Source organism: Mobula birostris, chromosome 19 (assembly GCF_030028105.1).
Source record: "Mobula birostris isolate sMobBir1 chromosome 19, sMobBir1.hap1, whole genome shotgun sequence".
Taxonomy (NCBI): Eukaryota; Metazoa; Chordata; class Chondrichthyes; order Myliobatiformes; family Myliobatidae; genus Mobula; species Mobula birostris.
In genome coordinates this window covers 4,721,754-4,740,029 of record NC_092388.1, presented here as the reverse complement: position 1 = coordinate 4,740,029, position 18,276 = coordinate 4,721,754, and the positions used below count along the sequence as shown (strand labels likewise).

Genomic DNA, 18,276 nt, shown 5'->3' with positions numbered 1-18,276 from the left:
TTAAGGTATTTGAGAGGAAATGCTTTTCACTGTGGGATGTATTAAATAGAGCAGAGTGTTAAATCAAAGTTGGCCTTGGACTATTTCTGACCTCTCTCCCTTTTGTGTGTTTCTTTGAATGTGTTCCTCTCTGCTGTAGTTATTGATGCAAACATTCCAATGAATTACTACACCAAGCGGCATTTCACAATGTAAAATGCATTTTAAGGCTGAAATAGTTAACATTTTAATAGTCGTTGTTTAAGTTTATTACAGTGCCTATAAAAAGTATGCACCCCTTTGGAAGTTTTTACATTTAAATGTTTTACAACATTGAATCACAGTGGATTTAATTTTGCTTTTTTGACACAATCAACAGAAAAAGACTCCTTCATGTCAGTGTAAAAACAGATCTCGACAAAGTGATCTAAATTAATTCCAAATATAAAACACAAAATAATTGATTGTATAAATATTCACCCCCTTCAAGTCAGTATTTAGTAGATGCAACTTTGGCAGCAATTACAGTCTTGAGTCTGTGTGGATAGGTCTCTATCAGCCTTGCACATCAGGACACTGCAATTTTTCCCCATGCTCCTTACAGAATAGCAGCGGAATTGAACTCTGAACTCCGGAATGCCCCAAATTGTAACAGTTTCGCACCAGCCGCTGTGCTACCGTGGCACCCAATTTGGATAGGTACATGGATGAGGGTTATGAAGGCCTATGGTCCAGGTGCAGGCCGATGGGACTAGGCAAAATAACAGTTCAGCATGGACAAAGTGGGCCGAAGGGCCTGCTTCTGTGCTGTAGTGTTCAACGACTCTATCTCTTTCATTTGTATGTGGTGCAGTTTTACTAACACGGATCAAAGTCTCTTTCTCACCAAAGTTGGTATTTTTAATCACATAAATATAGCTTCAATGACCCATGTTTACCCCTGACCTCCAGAGCTGTGTGTCTGTGTATGTGTGTGTGTCTGTAAGTGTATGTATGAGTGTGTGCTAATGTCGCTGAGTGTGGGACTGTGAGTATGTGTGAGTGACTGTCAGTGAGTGTGTGTGTAAGTGTAGGTATGTGTGTGAGTGTGTCTCTGTGTGTACATTACTGTGTGTGTGAGTGTGCATGTGTGTCTGTGTATGTGTGTGTGTGCCTGTGTTTGTCTGTGAGTTCATGTGTGTGTGCGTGTGTGTGTGAGAGAGAGAGAGAGAGAGAGTCTGTGCGAGTGTATATCCAAGTGTGTGTGAGTGCCTCCATGAATGTGTGTGAGTGTGAGTGTGTATGTGTGTATGTGCCAGTGTGTTTGAGAGAGTGAGTGCATGAGTGTGTGTCAGTGTAAGTATGACAGAGTGTGAGTGTGTGTCTGTTTGAATGTTGTATGTGTGATTGTGTGTGTGTGAGAGAGTGTGTGAGTGTGAGTGAGTGAGTGTGTATGTGTGAGAGAGAGTGTGTGAGTGTGTGTGAGTGAGTGTGTGTGTGTGTGTGTGTATGTGTGTGTTTGTGCGTCTGTGTGGAGTAGAGATTTGCACATTCTACGACTCTGCCTGTTTGCAACGTCAGCTTCTCCTACGTCCCAAAAGAGACTGTCTCTTTGTATTATTGGCTACAGTCAATGAACCTTTGCATAGGTGAGTGCTGGGAGAATCACATCAGAATGTAGTAGTGTTAAAGATTAGCTTTATTTGTCACATGTCTATTGAAACACACAGTGAAACATGCCATTGTATGTCAATGACCAACACCTTCCGAGGATGTGCTGGGGGCAGCCCACAAGTGTCACCACACTTCTGGCAAAAACATAGCATGTCCACAACTTACTAATAACATAGCATGCACACAACTCATAGTCATAGTCATACTTTATTAATCCTGGGGAAACTTACTAATAACATAGCATGCACACAACTTACTAATAACGTAGCATGCACACAACTTACTAACACTAACCAGTATGTCTTTGGACTGTGGGAGGAAACCAGAGCACCCAGAGGAAACCCACACAGTCATGGGGAGAACATACAGACTCCTTACAGACTGTGGTGGGAAGTGGAAACAGGACAGAGAATTGGTTACCAGACACAGACACAAATGTGGGAATGGGGTTGACGGTGTTCCTCCAACAGAAAGCAGTATCTCGATGGGCCAAACATCTTTCAACTACGTCACAAGGAAATACTCAAATAAAATTGTATATAACTGAAAATGTTAAATATTATACAGAACCAACTTACTGCTCATGTTGGTCCAGTGATAACCTCTGTACAGATGATTAAACTTGTGCTTAAACAGTTCTGAACAATTCATGAACCATATCTGAACAGTCTTTGCATTGTACTTCTGCCACAGAACAACACATTTCACCATATTCCTGTTGCTGATAATAAACCTGAATCTGACAAATGTTTAATCTGGCTACATTGAAGTCACATTCAGATGAAACTTGTAAAAAGTGATTCATCTGTCCTGGGGGACAGGCGGGATCAGTTTTAGTTCACTCTCTTAATCTGGCATAGAAAGATAGAGATAGGGAGAGGGAGAGAGAGATAGAGATATAGAGGGACGGATTCAAACACACACATATACACTCACACAAACAGACATGCATACTCACATGGGCGTGCAGCCACACTCACACAAGACACATACACACACAGGTACACACACACACACACACACACACACTCACAAACACACACTAACACAGAAAAAATATTAGAAACCTGATATGACTCAAATTGCTCTTAAAATTCTAATCTTTTGCACATTGCAGTTGCACTCACATTTATGCTTTGAGAGGTTGGTCATAGTTTTTAGCACTACCTTACTTTCCATTTTTCTATTTTCTATTTATGATTTATAATTTAAGTTTTTAATATTTACTAATTTTTACTATTTTTAATATTTAATATTTGTAATCCAGGGAGTGGGAAGCACAGAATCAAATATCGCTGTGATGATTGTACATTCTAGTATCAATTGTTTGGCGACAGTAAAGTATAAAGTATAAAGTTAGAATCGACTCCTGTCTCAGAAGGACCTGGACCCACTGCAATCTGCCTATCGCCACAACAGGTCCACAGCAGATGCTCCCCACGCAGCCTTGGATCACCTGGACAATGCAAATACCGTACCTAGCAGCTCAGCGTTTAACACAATCATCCCTACAGTTCCGATCAAAAAGCTACAGAACCTGTGCCTTTGTACCTCCCTCTGCAATGGGTTCCTCGACTTCCTAAACAGATGATCCCAATCTGTGCGGATTAAAAATAACTTCTCCACCTCGCTGACAGGTGCACCTCAGGGACGTGGGCTTCGCCCGCTGCTCTGTTCCCTCTACACCTGTCCAAGTGGCTGGGCATTGCTCAGATACCATCTATAAGTTTGCTGATGATACAACCATTGTTGGCAGAATTTCAGATGGTAACAAGAAGGTTTACAGGAGCGAGATATACAGTGCCTATAGAAACTATCCACCCCCCCACCCCTAGAAGTTTTTATGTTTTATTGCTACAACATATGATCACAGTGGATAAAATTTGGCTTTTTTGACACTGATCAACAGAAAAAGATTCCTGTGTCAAAGTGAAAACACATCTCCACAAAGTGATCTAAATTAATTACAAACATTAAACACAAAACAATTGATTGTATTAGTATTCACCCTCTTTAACTGATCCACTAAATCATCACGGGTGCAGCCAATTGGTTTTAGAAGTCACATAATTAGTTAAATGGAGATCTGTTTTTGGATATCTCTGTGCAGTCAGGGTGTTTCAATTGATTGTAGTAAAAATACATCTGTATCTGGAAGGTTCAACTGCTGGTGAGTCAGTATCCTGGCAAAACTACACCATGAAGACAAAAGAACACTCCAAGCAACTCCACGAAAAGGTTATTGAAAAGCACAAGTCAGGAGATGGATACAAGAAAATTTCCGAGTCACTAAATATTCTTCAGAATACAGTTAAGTCAATCATCAGGAAATGGAAGGAATATGGCTCAGCTGTAAATCTGCCTGGAGCAGGGTGTTCTCAAAAACTGAGTGATCGTGCAAGAAGGGGTCTAGTGACAGAGGCCACCAAGAAACCTATGACAATTCTGGAGAAGTTACAAGCTTCTGTGGCTGAGATGGGAGAGACTGTGCAGACAACATCTATTGCCCGGCTGCTTCACCAGTCACAGCTTTATGGGAGAGTGGCAAAGAGAAAGCCATTGTTGAAAAAAAAATCACATGAACTCATGGCTAGAGTTTTGTCAGAAGGTATGTGGGAGACTCTGAGGTCAGCTGGAAGAAGGTTCTATAATGCGATGGAACCAAAATTGAACTTTTTGGCCATCAGACCAATCACTACATTTGGCGAAGGCCAAACACTACACATCATCAAAAAGACACCATCCCTACTGTGAAGCATGGTGGTGACTGCGTCATGCTGTGGGGATGCTTCACTGTAGCAGGCCCTGTAAGGCTTGTGAAGGTAGAGGGTAAGATGAATGCAGCAAAATGAGGGGAAATCCTGGGGGAAAACCTGATGCAGTCTGCAAGAGGACTGCAACCTGGGAGAAGATTTGTTTTCTAGCAAGACAATGACCCCAAGCATAAAGCCAAAGCTACGCAGCCAAAAACAATAAAGTTAATGTCCTGGAGTGGCCAAGTCAGAGACCAGACCTCAATCCAATTGCAAATTTGTGGCTGGACTTGAGAAGGGCTGTTCACTCACCATCCCCATGCAACCTGACAGAGCTTGAGCAGTTTTGTAAAGAAGAATGGGGAAAAATTGCAGTGGCCAGATGTGCAAAGCTGATAGAGACCTATACACCAAAGGTGCATCTACTTAATACTGACCTGAAGGGGTGAATACTTATGCAGTCAATTATTTTGTGTTTTGTATTTAGAACATAAGAACATAAGAAATAGGAGCAGGAGTAGGCCATCCAGCCCATCGAGCCTGCCCCACCATTCAATAAGATCATGGCTGATCTGTCTGTAAACTCAGCTCCATCTACCTGCCTTTTCCCCAACTATGTAAAAATCTATTTAACTGTATCTTAAATATATTTCCAGATTCACCATTCTCTGGGAAAAACAGTTTCTCCTCATCTCCATCCTAAATCTTCTCCCCTGAATATTGAGGTAATGTCCCCTAGTTCTAGTCTCACCTACCGATGGAAACAACTTTCCTACTTCTATCTTATCTATCCCTTTCAAAATTTTTGTATGTTTCTATATGATCCCCTCTCATTCTTCTGAATTCCAGAGAGTATAGTCCCAGGTGACTCAATCTCTCCTCATAAATTAACCCCTTCATCTCTGGAACCAACCTGGTGAACCTCCTCTGCACTGCCTCCAAAGCCAGTACATCCTTCCTCAAGTATGGAGACCAGAACTGCACACAGTACTCCAGGTGCGGCCTCACCAGTACCCTGTATAGTTGCAGCATGACCTCCCTGCTCTTGAATTCAATCCCTCTAGCAATGAAGGCCAACATTCCATTTGCCTTCTTAATAACCTGTTGTACCTGCAAGCCAACTTTTTGTGATTCATGAACAAGCACTCCCAAGTCCCTCTGCACAACAGTATGCTGCAAACTTTCACCATTTAAATAATAATCTGCTCTTCTATTATTCCTTCCAAAGTGGATGATCTTGCATTTACCAATGTTGTATTCCATCTGCTAGACCTTGGCCCACTCACTTATCCTATCTATATCCCTCTGCAGACTCTCCACATCCTCTGTACAAGTTGCTTTTCCACTCAGTTTAGTGTCATCAGCAAATTTTGCTATGCTACACCCAGTCCCCTCTTCCAAATCATCAATGTAAATGGTAAACAGCTGCGGGCCCAGCACCGACCCCTGCGGCACCCCACTCACCACTGACTGCCAACCAGAGAAACACCCACTTATACCAACTCTCTGCCTTCTATTGGTTAACCAATCCACTATCCATGCCAATACACTTCCTCTGACTCCATGCATCTGTATCTTATTTATAAGTCTCTTGTGCAGCACCTTATCGAACGCCTTCTGGAAATCCAAGCATACGACATCCACCTGTTCCCCTCTATCCACTGCACTCATTATGTCCTCAAAGAACTCCAGTAAGTTTGTCAAACAGGACCTGCCCTTTCTGAATCCACGCTGCGGCTGTCTAATGAACCATTCCTTTCTAAATGTTTCGCTATTTCTTCCTTAATGACAGCTTCAAGCATTTTCCCAACTAGCCTTCAAGCATTTATAATCAATTTAATGTGATTCAATGTTGTAAAACAGTAAAACTTGAAAACTTCTGGGGGGTGGGGGGAGATGAATACTTTTTACGGGCTTTGTACCAGCTAGTTGAGTGGTGTCATAGCAATAACCTTGCACTCAATGTCAGTGAGTAGTGGGTAGTGGCTCCATACATCACTACTACAGGGCGTGACGACCCTGCCCTACACGAGTCCCGGGCTCAGCTGGCTCCGGCTGACAGTACCCGGAATGGGCCCCTATCCAGGGTTACGGATCCCACTGCCTTGTGAGTATCTTCAGGAGAAGAGAAGACTAAGGAGTAAACCCTACACAAATCCGGAGTGGAGCCCCCAAGGCGGTTGGATGACGTATCACGTCACCTCCTGGCAGCTCCTGCAGCCAAGCTGATGCCAAACGTACTGCTTCGCATTCCTTTGGACCACGTCCGCGAGGCCGAGAGGGGGATCTTGATGTCCGGACAGCCCAGGATCTCCATATTCATTGCCCAGGTCTGTGCCCTGGAGAGGATGGTGCATCCATTGTCTACTTAGATAGACGCAGCCATTATTATTATTATTATTATCAATGTCAGTAAGAACAAAGAACTGATTGTGGACTTCAGAAAGGGTAGGATAAGGGAGCACAAGCCATTCCTCATAGATTGGTTTGGTCAGGGCATCAAGGGCGAGAAGGCAAGTGTGTGGGTTTGAGTGGGATCCGGGATAAGCCATGATGGAATGGAGGAGCAGACTTGATGGGCTGAATGGCCTAATTCTGCTCCTAAGTCTTATGGTTTTATAGAGGGATCAGAAGTGGAGAGAGTGAGGAATTTCATGTTCCTGGCTGTCAATATCTCTGAGGACCTAACCTGGACACAACATATTGATGCAGCCCTAAAGAAGGCAAGACAGTGGCTATATTTCATTAAGAGTTTGAGGAGATTTGGTTTGTCGCCAAAAACACTCAAAAACTTCTACAGGTTTACTATGGAGAGCATTCTGACAGGCTACATCACTGCCTGGTATGGTGGATTGAAGTAAGTTGCAGAAAGTTGTAAAATTAGTCAGCTCCATCATGGTTACTAGCCTCCGTAGTATCCAAGACATCTTCAAGGAGTGGTGCTTCAGGAAGGAGGCACCATCACTAAGGAACCTAACCACCCAGGACGTGCTCTCTTCTCACTGCTACCGTCAGGTAGGGGGTACAGAAGCCTGAAGGCACACACTCAGTGATTCAGGAACAGCTTCTTCCCCTCTGCCGTCCAATTCCTAAATGGACAATGAATCCATGAACGCTACCTCACTTTTTTGTATGTCTGTACTGAGTTAACTTAACTATTTAATAGACATACCGGAATTCAGTTTTTTTCTCTATATTTCTGTACTGCTGCCACCAAGTTAACAAATTTCATAAAAAATGCTGGCGAACGCAGCAGGCCAGGCAGCATCTATAGGAAGAGGTACAGTCGACGTTTCGGGCCGAGACGAGGGGTCTCGGTCGGAAACGTCAACTGTACCTCTTCCTATAGATGCTGCCCGGCCTGCTGCATTCGCCAGCATTTTTATGTGTGTTGCCTGAATTTCCAGTATCTGCAGATTTCCCCGTGTTAACAAATTTCATTTACAATGACCAATTAATTAAGCTTCTAACCAGTACGTCTTTGGACTGTGGGAGGAAACCAGAGCTCCCGGAGAAAATGCACACGGTCACGTATGAACTCCTTACAAACATTGTTGAAATTGAACTCTGAACTGTGACATGCTAACTGCTACACTACTGTGGTGCCCCAATTTCCAATTTGCTCTGAATATAGTACTGTGAAATTTTGAAGCCACAGTATCTAACTCTGTAACACATAGAAAATAGAAAACTATTTCAGGAATTTATTTTTACATTAAAGGTACTCCAAGCAGAGTGCAGTCTGTTAGTACGTTACAGACATTTTAAAAAGTCAATTGTATGTACATTATCAAAAATCACTTTAAAATGAAACACATGCACACTGATCCTTCTCAAATCAAATTGACATTGACTTTTGGATCTCCATTGTTTCTGCCCTGTTAACAAGTACAGCTGATTTAATTAACACCTTTCATCCGTCGAGCTGATCTGCCTGCATATAATCTCTGATAAATATTGACATTGCTGACTACTTCACAGCTTGCGAGCAGCCAGGTTTACACAATCATTATAATCAATTAAAGCCACTTTATTCCTGCTGAATCATTGCCCACTGAGTCTCTGTGGATGTTGACGAGCAAGTGGGTCAGCTCAGTTGTGATATATTCCAATGCAGCATTCTAAACTAACCAGAACAATTGGACTGAAGTCAATCATATCAGGGACAATTGTGCCATGATGGAACATAAACTCAACTACATACTTTGCAACCAATTATTTCACTATATTTTAAATGATATATTAAATGTTTATATGCACTGTTGTTACAGTAAGTAGATTTCTCAATTTTCCCTTACGAAAGAACTTCATTTTCCTAGAACATCGACATTAAAATCTGCAAGTTCAAGTTGATTTTTTTCAACCTATTGATCGGAAGAGTTGTCACAGGAAACCCGCATTGATAATTAAGAACCATCCCACACCACCCAGGACATGCTCTCATTCCACTGCTGCCATCAGGAAGAAGGTACACCCACCACCAGAAACAGTTATTACCCCTCAACCATCGGGCTGCTGAACCAGAGGAGATAACTTCACTCTCCCCATCACTGAACTCTTCCCACAACCTATAGATTCACTTTCAAGGACTCTTCATCTCATGTTCTCAATATTTATTGTTTATTTAATTATTACTTCTTTTGTCTTTTTGATTTTTGCAGTTTTTCATTGATCCTGTTGTGTTTCTTAGTTCACAGTTCGTGCTTAATTATGATTCAATCACACACGTATCCCCATGTATACAGCAAAATAAAGTGTTACTGTACAGTGTCTTTGTATTTACTGTGAATGCCTGCAAGAAAATGAATCCCAGCATTGCATCTGCTGACACATAAATACTTTGATAATAAATGTACTTTGAACTTTGAGGAGGCAGAACATAGTGTAGTGGATACCGTAATGCTACACAGTCCCAGGGGTTCGATACCCGTTGGGGCTCAGTAAGGAGTTTGTACTCCCCCCCCCCCACCCCGAGTCCACGTGGGTCTCCTCTAGCTGTTCTGCTTTCCTCCCCGCATGCCAACGATGTTAGAAAGTAGTAGGCATGCTATGGAAACATGGCATCACAATCCTCAGACTGTGTTGGCTGTTGATACAAATGATATACTTCACTGTATGTTTTGAGTACATGTGACAGATAAAAGTAATCTTTAATCAGAGGTTCCATTGATTTGTTGATTAAGTGAATGCCCACAAGAAAATTAATCTCAGAGTTGTATATGGTGACATACTTTGATAATAAATTTACTTTGTACTTGAGTTTGTCTCTCCACTTGCTGGCTGACCTACTGGATATTGAAAGGCCTAGACGGAGCGGTCGTGAAGAGGGTGTTTCCTATAGTGGGGGAGTCCAGGACCAGAGAGAGAGTGAATGTGGAGAGGATGATTCTTATAGTGGGGGGGTCCAGGACCAGAGGGCAGAGAGAGAGTGAATGTGGAGAGGATGATTCTTATAGTGGGGGAGTCCAGGACCAGAGGGCAGAGAGAGAGTGGATGTGGAGAGGATGATTCTTATAGTGGGGGAGTCCAGGACCAGAGGGCAGAGAGAGAGTGGATGTGGAGAAGGTGATTCCTATAGTGGTGAGTCTAGGACCAGAGGACACAGATAGAGTGGATGTGGAGACGATGTTTCCTATAGTGGGGGAGTCCAGGACCAGAGGGCAGAGAGAGATGATGATTCCTATAGTGGTGAGTCTAGGACCAGAGGGCACAGTCTCAAAATACAAGAACATCCCTTTAGAACAGAGATGAGAAATTTCTTTAGCCAGAGGGTGGTGAATCTGTGGAATTCATTGCCTCAAATGGCTATTGAAGCCAAATCACTGGGTATATTTAAAGTGGAGGTTGATAGGTTCTTGATTATTTAGGACATTGTAAGTTACAGGAAGAAGGTAGAAGAATGGGGTTGAGAGGGATAATGAATCAGCCATGGTGGAATGATGGAGCAAAATGGCCTAATTTTGCCCCTATATCTTATTGTCCTAAGACCTGCTGAGTTCTTCCTGTATATTTGTTTTAGTGTCAGAATTCCAGTGTTTGTGGTTTCATATTTGTATTGTAACTTTCTCCTGTCAAACTGTTCAGTCCAACGATTACCTGGTCAGTCTTATGATTACCTGGTGAGTCCAACGACTGCCTGTTCAGTCCTACAACTACTCGGTCAGTCCAACAACTACCTGGTCAGAACAACAACTACCTGGTCAGAACAACGACTACCTGGTGTTGAACGACGTTTATCTTCATTAGCACAAGTAGCAAAGATCTACCAGTTCAGTAAAGAGGAGGTATATTGTTTTAGAAGAGTATGAAAGGATGGTGGATCTGTCAGAAGAATACCATTGAAGACTAAAATGAAGTTTGTTGCATCACAGATGAATCACAAGGAACACAAAGAGAAATAGACTGGAGGCCAGGATCACATCACATCCATTGTGGGACAGAACGAGATTGAGTGGCCTTTTAGTTTACTTTTAAAATATTACTTATTTGAAAGGGTTTCTTAGCTCTGGATGATCTTATCTGTTACGTTTGCTGCCACCATTCCTTATCTTCACTCACAGGGCCAAACCTCAAACACATTTCCCCAACAGATCTCATCATACAACCGCCACTCTACAACCATTTACCAGGAGCGTTGCAGATGAACGGCCCAAAGTATTGTTGAAGATTTCCACCTCCCATCCCACAATCTCCTTGACCCAATACCGAGAGGAAGGAGGTACAGGAGCATCAGGGCTAGGACAGTCAGTCTGGGCACAGCTTTTTCCCTCGGGCTGTGAGACTAATGAATACCCTGCCACCTTAGGGCAGCTGTTTACATGCATTTTGAATTATATTGATTAACTTATTCATGGTAATTTTTATGGGTGCCATGGTAATGTAGCAGTTAGAGCGATGCTGTTACAGCTCAGGCTGTCAGATGTTGGAATGCAATCTGATACCATCTGTAAGAAGTGCGTACGTCCTCTCTGAGACCGCGTGGATTTCCTCTGGGCTCTCTGGTTTCCTCCCACAGTCCAAAGGCATACTGGTCGGTAGGTTAATTGGTCATTGTAAATTGTCTTGTGATGAGATGCGGGTTAAATTGTGGGTTGCTGGGTGGTGTGGCTCGAGGGACCGATTCCACACTGTATCTCCATAAATACTTTGGTTTACCTGCTGTGTGTGATACAGTATGTTTTGTGGGTGCAGCATGCTCCAGAGGAACATGGAATGCTTGGGTTTTCTCCGGGTTTGCCGGTTTCCTCGCACAGCCCAAACACGTACCGAAAACGTAGTTGGACATTGTAAATTGCCCTGTGTTTAGATTAGGGTTCAGTTGGGGTTGTCAGGGGCAGCATGGCTCGAAGTTCAGGGGGGAGCCACTCTGCGCTGTATCGCTAAATAAAATAAACATTGCTTTGTTTGGTTGTATACATGTACAGACAAAGGGCAATAAACTCAAACATGTACCATCAGGAGTGTGGATGACTTCACTCACCTCACTTCTGAAATGATTTACTTGCTCGGACTCCACAACTCGCCTTCTTAGTATTATTATCTGTTATTTGCACAATTTGTCTCATTTTCACATCAGTTGTTTGTACATGTACAGTTTTCATAATTCTATTGTATTTATTGTCCTGTATGAAAATGACCCTCAAGGTGGTATATAGTGACGTATACGTGGTTCGATAATAAATTTACTTTGAACTCTGCCCCAATACATGGAAAGAGTATAATGTCCAGCTCCACAATGACCACCCCACCCTCCGCTCTTCATAGGAATTTCCACTGAGCAGCCTATGACGGCAGTGCGTCCTGCTTTCCGGTATCTTCCTTGAAGACTGAATGCAATCGCTCTCCCCTTTTTGCAAATGGTAAATGGCAAAAAGACTTCAACAACAATTCTGGTTTCTGCTGATTCATCAGACCAGCTGCCCTGGAACTTGGCCAAACATATGCAACCATCTGAGCAACAGCCAAGTATAATAACCCAGCAATTTATACACAATGCTTTCAGAAAATCTAAGAGTACAATAAAATCTGACAAACAGGGCCAGTTCAAAGCTTCCATAGAGGTAAGAGTGGCCTCAATTCAGCACTGCCTGTGTGTCAGTTTCATGCCACCATACCTTCCCTGCAGTGGGGGACGCACCCTTTTCACAAGGTTGCACTGCACAGCCACAAACAAACTGCTGGAAGATGAGGTGTTGCAGCTGAGCTCAAAATCAGTATCAGGTTTTCTATCACTTTTCACACAAATGTGGAATTTGCTGTTTTGTGGCAGCAGAATAATGTGCAAGGTTAAAAAGTTACTGCAAGTTACAGAAATAAATACACCAAGTGGCCACTTTATTAGGTACACCTGCTGGTTAACGCAAGTATCAAGTCAGCCAATCGTGTGGCAGCAACTTAATGTGTAAAAACATGCAGACATGGTAAAGAGGTTCATTTGTTGTTCAGATCAAACATCAGAATGGGGAAGAAATGTGATCTAAGTGACTTTGACTGTGGAATGATCGTTGGTGCCAGATGGGGTGGTTTAAGTATCTCAGAAACTGATGATCTCCTGGAGTTTACAGAGCATGGTGTGAACGCCAATTGTGAGGGTGAAAATGTCTTGTTAATGAGAGGTCAGACTGGTTCAGTTTGACAGGAAGGTGATAGTAGCTCAAATAATCACACATTACAATAGTGGTGAGCAGAAGTGCATCTCTGAGTGCACAGCACGTCGAACCTTGAAGTGGATGAGCTGCAGAAGCAGATCATCACACCAGGTTCCACTCCTGTACCTACTGAGATGCGTGTAAATAGATAGAGCGAATGAGTAATAATAAAGTAATTATCATGGACCATTCAGAAATAAGACCATTAGACATAGGAACAGAATTAGGCCATTCAGCCCATCATGTCTGCTCCACCATTCCATCATGGCTGATTTATTATCATTTCAACCCCATTCTCCTTGTAACTTTTGACACACCTTGACTAATCAACAACCTATCAACCTCTGCTCTACATATACTCAACCTGATGACAGAGACGAAAAACTGTTTCCAAAATGTTAAGTGGGTCTTCAGGCTCCTGTAATGATGAGAAGAGGGCATTCCTGGACAGTGAAGATTCTGAATGATGAATGCCGGCTTCTTGAGTTCACCACCTCGTTGACGATGGGGGAGGGTTGCCAGCATCCTTTTATGTGCCAGATTTCCTGATAGCAACCATTAAAGTCCATTGGCTCAGGGCCACTCCACTGTCTGAAGTAAAATCTCACACCAAGAAAAACCTGGACTGTTGGAGGACAACCATCTCTACCCCAGGAGAGCATCATCTGAATTCACCTCCAGCTGCTTCATCAACAGGTCAGGAGTGTGGCTGTCGACTGACGCCACGGTGATTGGTTCATCCAGTTTCTTCCCCTATGTCATCAGGTTGGGTATATGTAACACGCTGTAATGTTTCACCGTAGCAGCAATATTTGGGTTATGACTGGAGATAGCGGGGCTTTGGAATGTTGTTCTTTCTTGTGAAACTGCAAGAGAGATTTTCACGGTCTTTTGCCGAGGAGAGACGGGGAGAGAATACACGAATGGTGAGAGTTGTTAGACCACCGGACAGAGTGGACTGGGAGCGAGGGTCTGAAGGTCAGCGGCAGAGGAGGTCAATGGTGGACGAACGGCCTTATCAGTGGGCTTCAATGTTGCACATTGTGTTTCATGAGAATGGGCCCTTTTTCTATTTTTTTGTTTTCTTTACTAACCATATAGTCAAATTAAGAATTATAAAGCTCAATTGTTTCATCGCATATTGTGTACTGTTTGTTATTTCATGGTACTGATTTGTAACAGGGAACACATCACACAGCATCCACCCAAACAAGATTTTGTAAGTTTGGCCGGGCTGGCGGGCTATCACCCCCATATTAAGTGGCTAGCCGAAGCGACAGTCACATATACATGAAGCAAAGTTTGACAGATCCTTGATTAAGGATGTCTCAAGTTATGGGGAGAAGGCAAGAGAATGGGGTTGAGGGGGGACAATAAATCAGCCCTGATGGAATGCAGTAAGACAGGGAACATTATGGCACAGTCCAGGCCCTTCAGCTCATGATGTTGTGCTGAACTTTAACTGACTCTAATATTAATCTGACCCTTCCCTCCATTTTTAGCATAGAGCACTGCAGCACGGTACAGCCCTTTCAGCCCACAACGTTGTGCTGACCTTTTAAACTACCCTAACATCAATCTAACCTTCCCTCCCACACAACTCACCATTTTTGTATCATCCATGTGGCAATCTAAGAGTCTCTTAAATATCTCTAATGTATCTGTCTCTACCACCACCCCTGGCAGGGCGTCCATGCACCGACACTCCCTGTGTAAAAAATTTATCTCTGACACCCCCCTACACTTCCCTCAATCACCTTAAAATTATGCCTCCTTGAGCCATTACAGAAAACATTCTAGTCTGTTAATTGTACAATTATATAAAAGCAGAAAGCTGATACTGCTTTCTAGTTCTGTGTCAGGTTTAATGAAGATACACAATTATTTAAAGTCCTGTGACAGCAATACCTTGAAACTGCCTTTGATAAATTACGAACATTCGCAAGAAGCAGGACCAACTACATCTGCGGAACAAATAGAGTCAAAGAGCACTGCAGTACAGAAACAGGCCCTTCAGCCCATCTAGTCCATGCCAAACTGTTACCCTGCCCAGTCGCATCAGCTCACGCCCTGACCATAGCCCACCAAATTTCTCTTAAATGTTGAAATCAAACCTACACCCACCATCTCCGCTGGCAGCTCATTCCACACTCTTACCGCCCTCTGAGTGAAGCCGCCCCTCAGATTCCCTTTAAATATTTCATCTTAACCCATGGCCTCTGGTTCCAGTCTCACCCAAACTCAGTGGAAAAAAACTGCTTGCATTTGCCCTCTCTATACCCCTCATAATTCTGTGTAAAATACAGTGCCCATACAAAGTATTCAACAGATGACATTTCAGGCCAAGTCCTGATGAAGGGTCTTTGTCCAAAAAGTCGACCGTTTATTCATTTCCATAGATGTTGCTTGCCCTGATGAGTTCCTCCAGTATATTGTGCGTGTTGCATCTGCAGAACCTCGTGTTGACACTTGAACATTGTACTTTATGTTATTGTTTTTATATTTACATATATTGCATTTTAAATTTTTAAAAATTGTCTTCTTATTGTGTTATTTTATGCTACATCGGATCCGGAGAAACAATCATTTTGGTCTCCTTTACTGTACTGAAGAATGGCAATAAACAATCTTGAATTTTTGAACTCTGAATACTAGGAAACTGAGAACACCCATTACAACTCAGTTAACAAGCAGTACATTGCTACTGGTGCACAAAACATTTTTGCTGAAAAGTTTCCAGCAATAAGCACCTTTCAAATGGGCAAATATTAAATGAGTTGTTTAATAACCACTTTGAAGCTCAAACCAGATTCCCTAACACTGAAAGTACTAGGTTTTACTGTAAGACATAGGAGCCCAAAACAAAGTTGGATCTTAACATCCTATCACATGGTGATGATTCACGTAGAAGTTGTGTAAGACTCCTGCAAGAATGCTGCAAGTCTGGTTCACTGGTTAATTAGTGCGGCCGACGGCAGGGGAACTGTATGGCTTCGGTGGTGGTGAGGACTAGACCTCAAGCCTGCTTGCAGCCGTCCAGGAGAGAGGTGTCGGAGTCGGCGCTGGAGGCAGTGTATTGTGGCATCCACGCTGGAACAAATGCTGCCCTCCAGTGTTTGCCTGGCGGGAGACTAGGCCTCAAGTCGCAGTGTTGCCTGTTTGCAGCTGCCTAGGAGAGACCGTTTGTTCGGCAGAAGACAGGCTGTATTTGTTCGAGTGCAGAATGCTGCAACATTCAGGGACTCAGGGTCTTGGATGAGCTTTTTTTTGTGATGGTACATTTTACTCCTATCCCATATGTGCTGTGTGTGACTGTTGGTACTGTGTTTTGCACCTTGGCCCTGGAGCAACACTGTTTCGTTTGGCTGTATTCATGTAAAGCTGAATGATAATTAAACTTGAACTTGTACAAGTTGTAAATGTGGAGTTTATCTGATTTTCAAGTATTGCTCACTGAGTAACATTTCATGATCAGTGTTTTTAATTACTACATGTAAATTTCCCGAAGACAACACCAGCAGTTACAGAGGTTACAGACTGGTTGAGGGCCAACTTCCTTTAATTTTGTAATGTGAATGAGGCCAATAGATTTATAACAATAACTGAGAGAACTTTAAAGATTTCAATAGCTAACAATTCATTCTCAAGTTGTAATGGTGTTTAAAGTCTTTTAAAAAATTAGAATTAAGATGCAGACTTCTCTTTTTTTCTGCAAACTCTGCATCAAATAAGCAGCCATACATATTTCAATACAATACTCCCATTGGACTACAGCGTGACCATTGACGTAACTGTGCGTTGAAACAGATATTTCTAGAATTGGAAACCACCACAGACTCAGAGCCTTCCACCTGTCTTGAAGGTTACAATTTGTGAATTTTAAACGGTGCCCAAATCTGTACAAAATTAAATTGAAACTGCCCCTATATCACAACTGCTGTGACGCTGAGTTTACATAAGGCAAACAGTTATTTGAAAGGATTTTGGAATCTTCTCACATTGTCTCCTTGCTTTCTGCAAATTAAAACCTGCTCCCCCCCAAACATTCTGCCAATTTATTTCTTATTCCCTGAATGAAGACAATTCCACATTCTCTGACCATTATTCTAATGGGGTTTTCAAAGTTCTCGATGATGCTGGCTTTCCTTTACATTTCCATTTTGTTTTAACCCCTGATTGGCAAACATCTTCAAATTGTGACCGTACATAGTGAACGCAAACAAGTAAAACTCATACCAGTAAAGAGGTATCACTTAATATTTCAGTAACAAATCTGGGTCTTCGTGACCCATCATGTCGTATTCTTCAAACTTTTCCATGTGAATTTCCTACCTATTTATTTCAATAGTTTATTATTTAAGCTACAATAACAAAGCTCATCAAGAGTTCTGACTAGACTTATGCAAATAAAAGACTTGTCGCATTTAAAACCTGTAATAGGAATGCTTCTGCCATTGACCTCCCCCCACCCCATCACCCCCGGCCCCTTCCCCTTTTCGATCCAGTGAGGAGCAGCTCGTTTGCACCAGAGACCAATGACGACCATCCAGTTTATGTGGCGTATTTCTTGGTCCACTGTCTTGCTATTCTGTCATGTTCCGCCCTGTTAGTCATATACTGTGTGGCTATGCTCCCAACCAAAGGGTCCGCTGTAATGGAAAAGAAACGGCAAGTGAGTCTTTTGCTGGTACAACTCGCAGCATGCAGGTTTCTCAATCCCAGCAACAGAATCTGATAAGCTATTCTAGTTAGCATCTCCACCCCACCCCCACTATCTTTCCATTACCCCAATCACTGCACTCCAAAGTCTTTAAACGCAGCATGGCAGAGCAGACTCACTGGGGCTAAAGTCCCAATTCTGCTCCTACGTCTTACTGCCTATGGTCCAAACCACTTCTTAATTGTAAACATGTGCTGGTGTTTATTTATTTATGCACATATCGTACGTTAACCTCTAACTTTACATTATGTTGTTGACTTGTTACTTTTTGTTGTATGTCGTGCTCTGACCAACACACCTCAGCAAATTCCTAACACAAGTAAATGTATCTGGCCAATCAAGTTGACCCTTGACACAGGGACAGCTACATGAAACTTCTAACTTTATTCTTTATACAATTCTTTATAATTGCTAATGTTGTTTTTATGGTTTCACGTTGCACCAACACACCACAGCAAATTCTCAAACACAAGAGATTCTGCAGAGTAACACACATAAAATGCTGGAGGAACTCCAGCCTCGA

General features: G+C 42.6%; 1 protein-coding gene across 2 annotated transcripts in view; it reads right to left on the bottom strand.

Moving 5' to 3' along the window:
• Positions 1 to 18,276, bottom strand: part of LOC140212390 (ubiquitin-conjugating enzyme E2 E1-like) — a 108,244-nt gene that overhangs the window by 8,478 nt on the left and 81,490 nt on the right. The window contains exon 5 of one of the 2 annotated variants that reach the window (XM_072283138.1): positions 16,497 to 17,682. The exons of the other annotated variant lie outside the window; for it this stretch is intronic. Within the exon in view, the coding sequence (XP_072139239.1) occupies positions 17,585 to 17,682 (98 nt within the window). The 3' untranslated portion in view covers positions 16,497 to 17,584. Of the gene's footprint in view, positions 1 to 16,496; positions 17,683 to 18,276 lie in introns of those variants that run through there. 2 annotated transcript variants of the gene reach the window in all.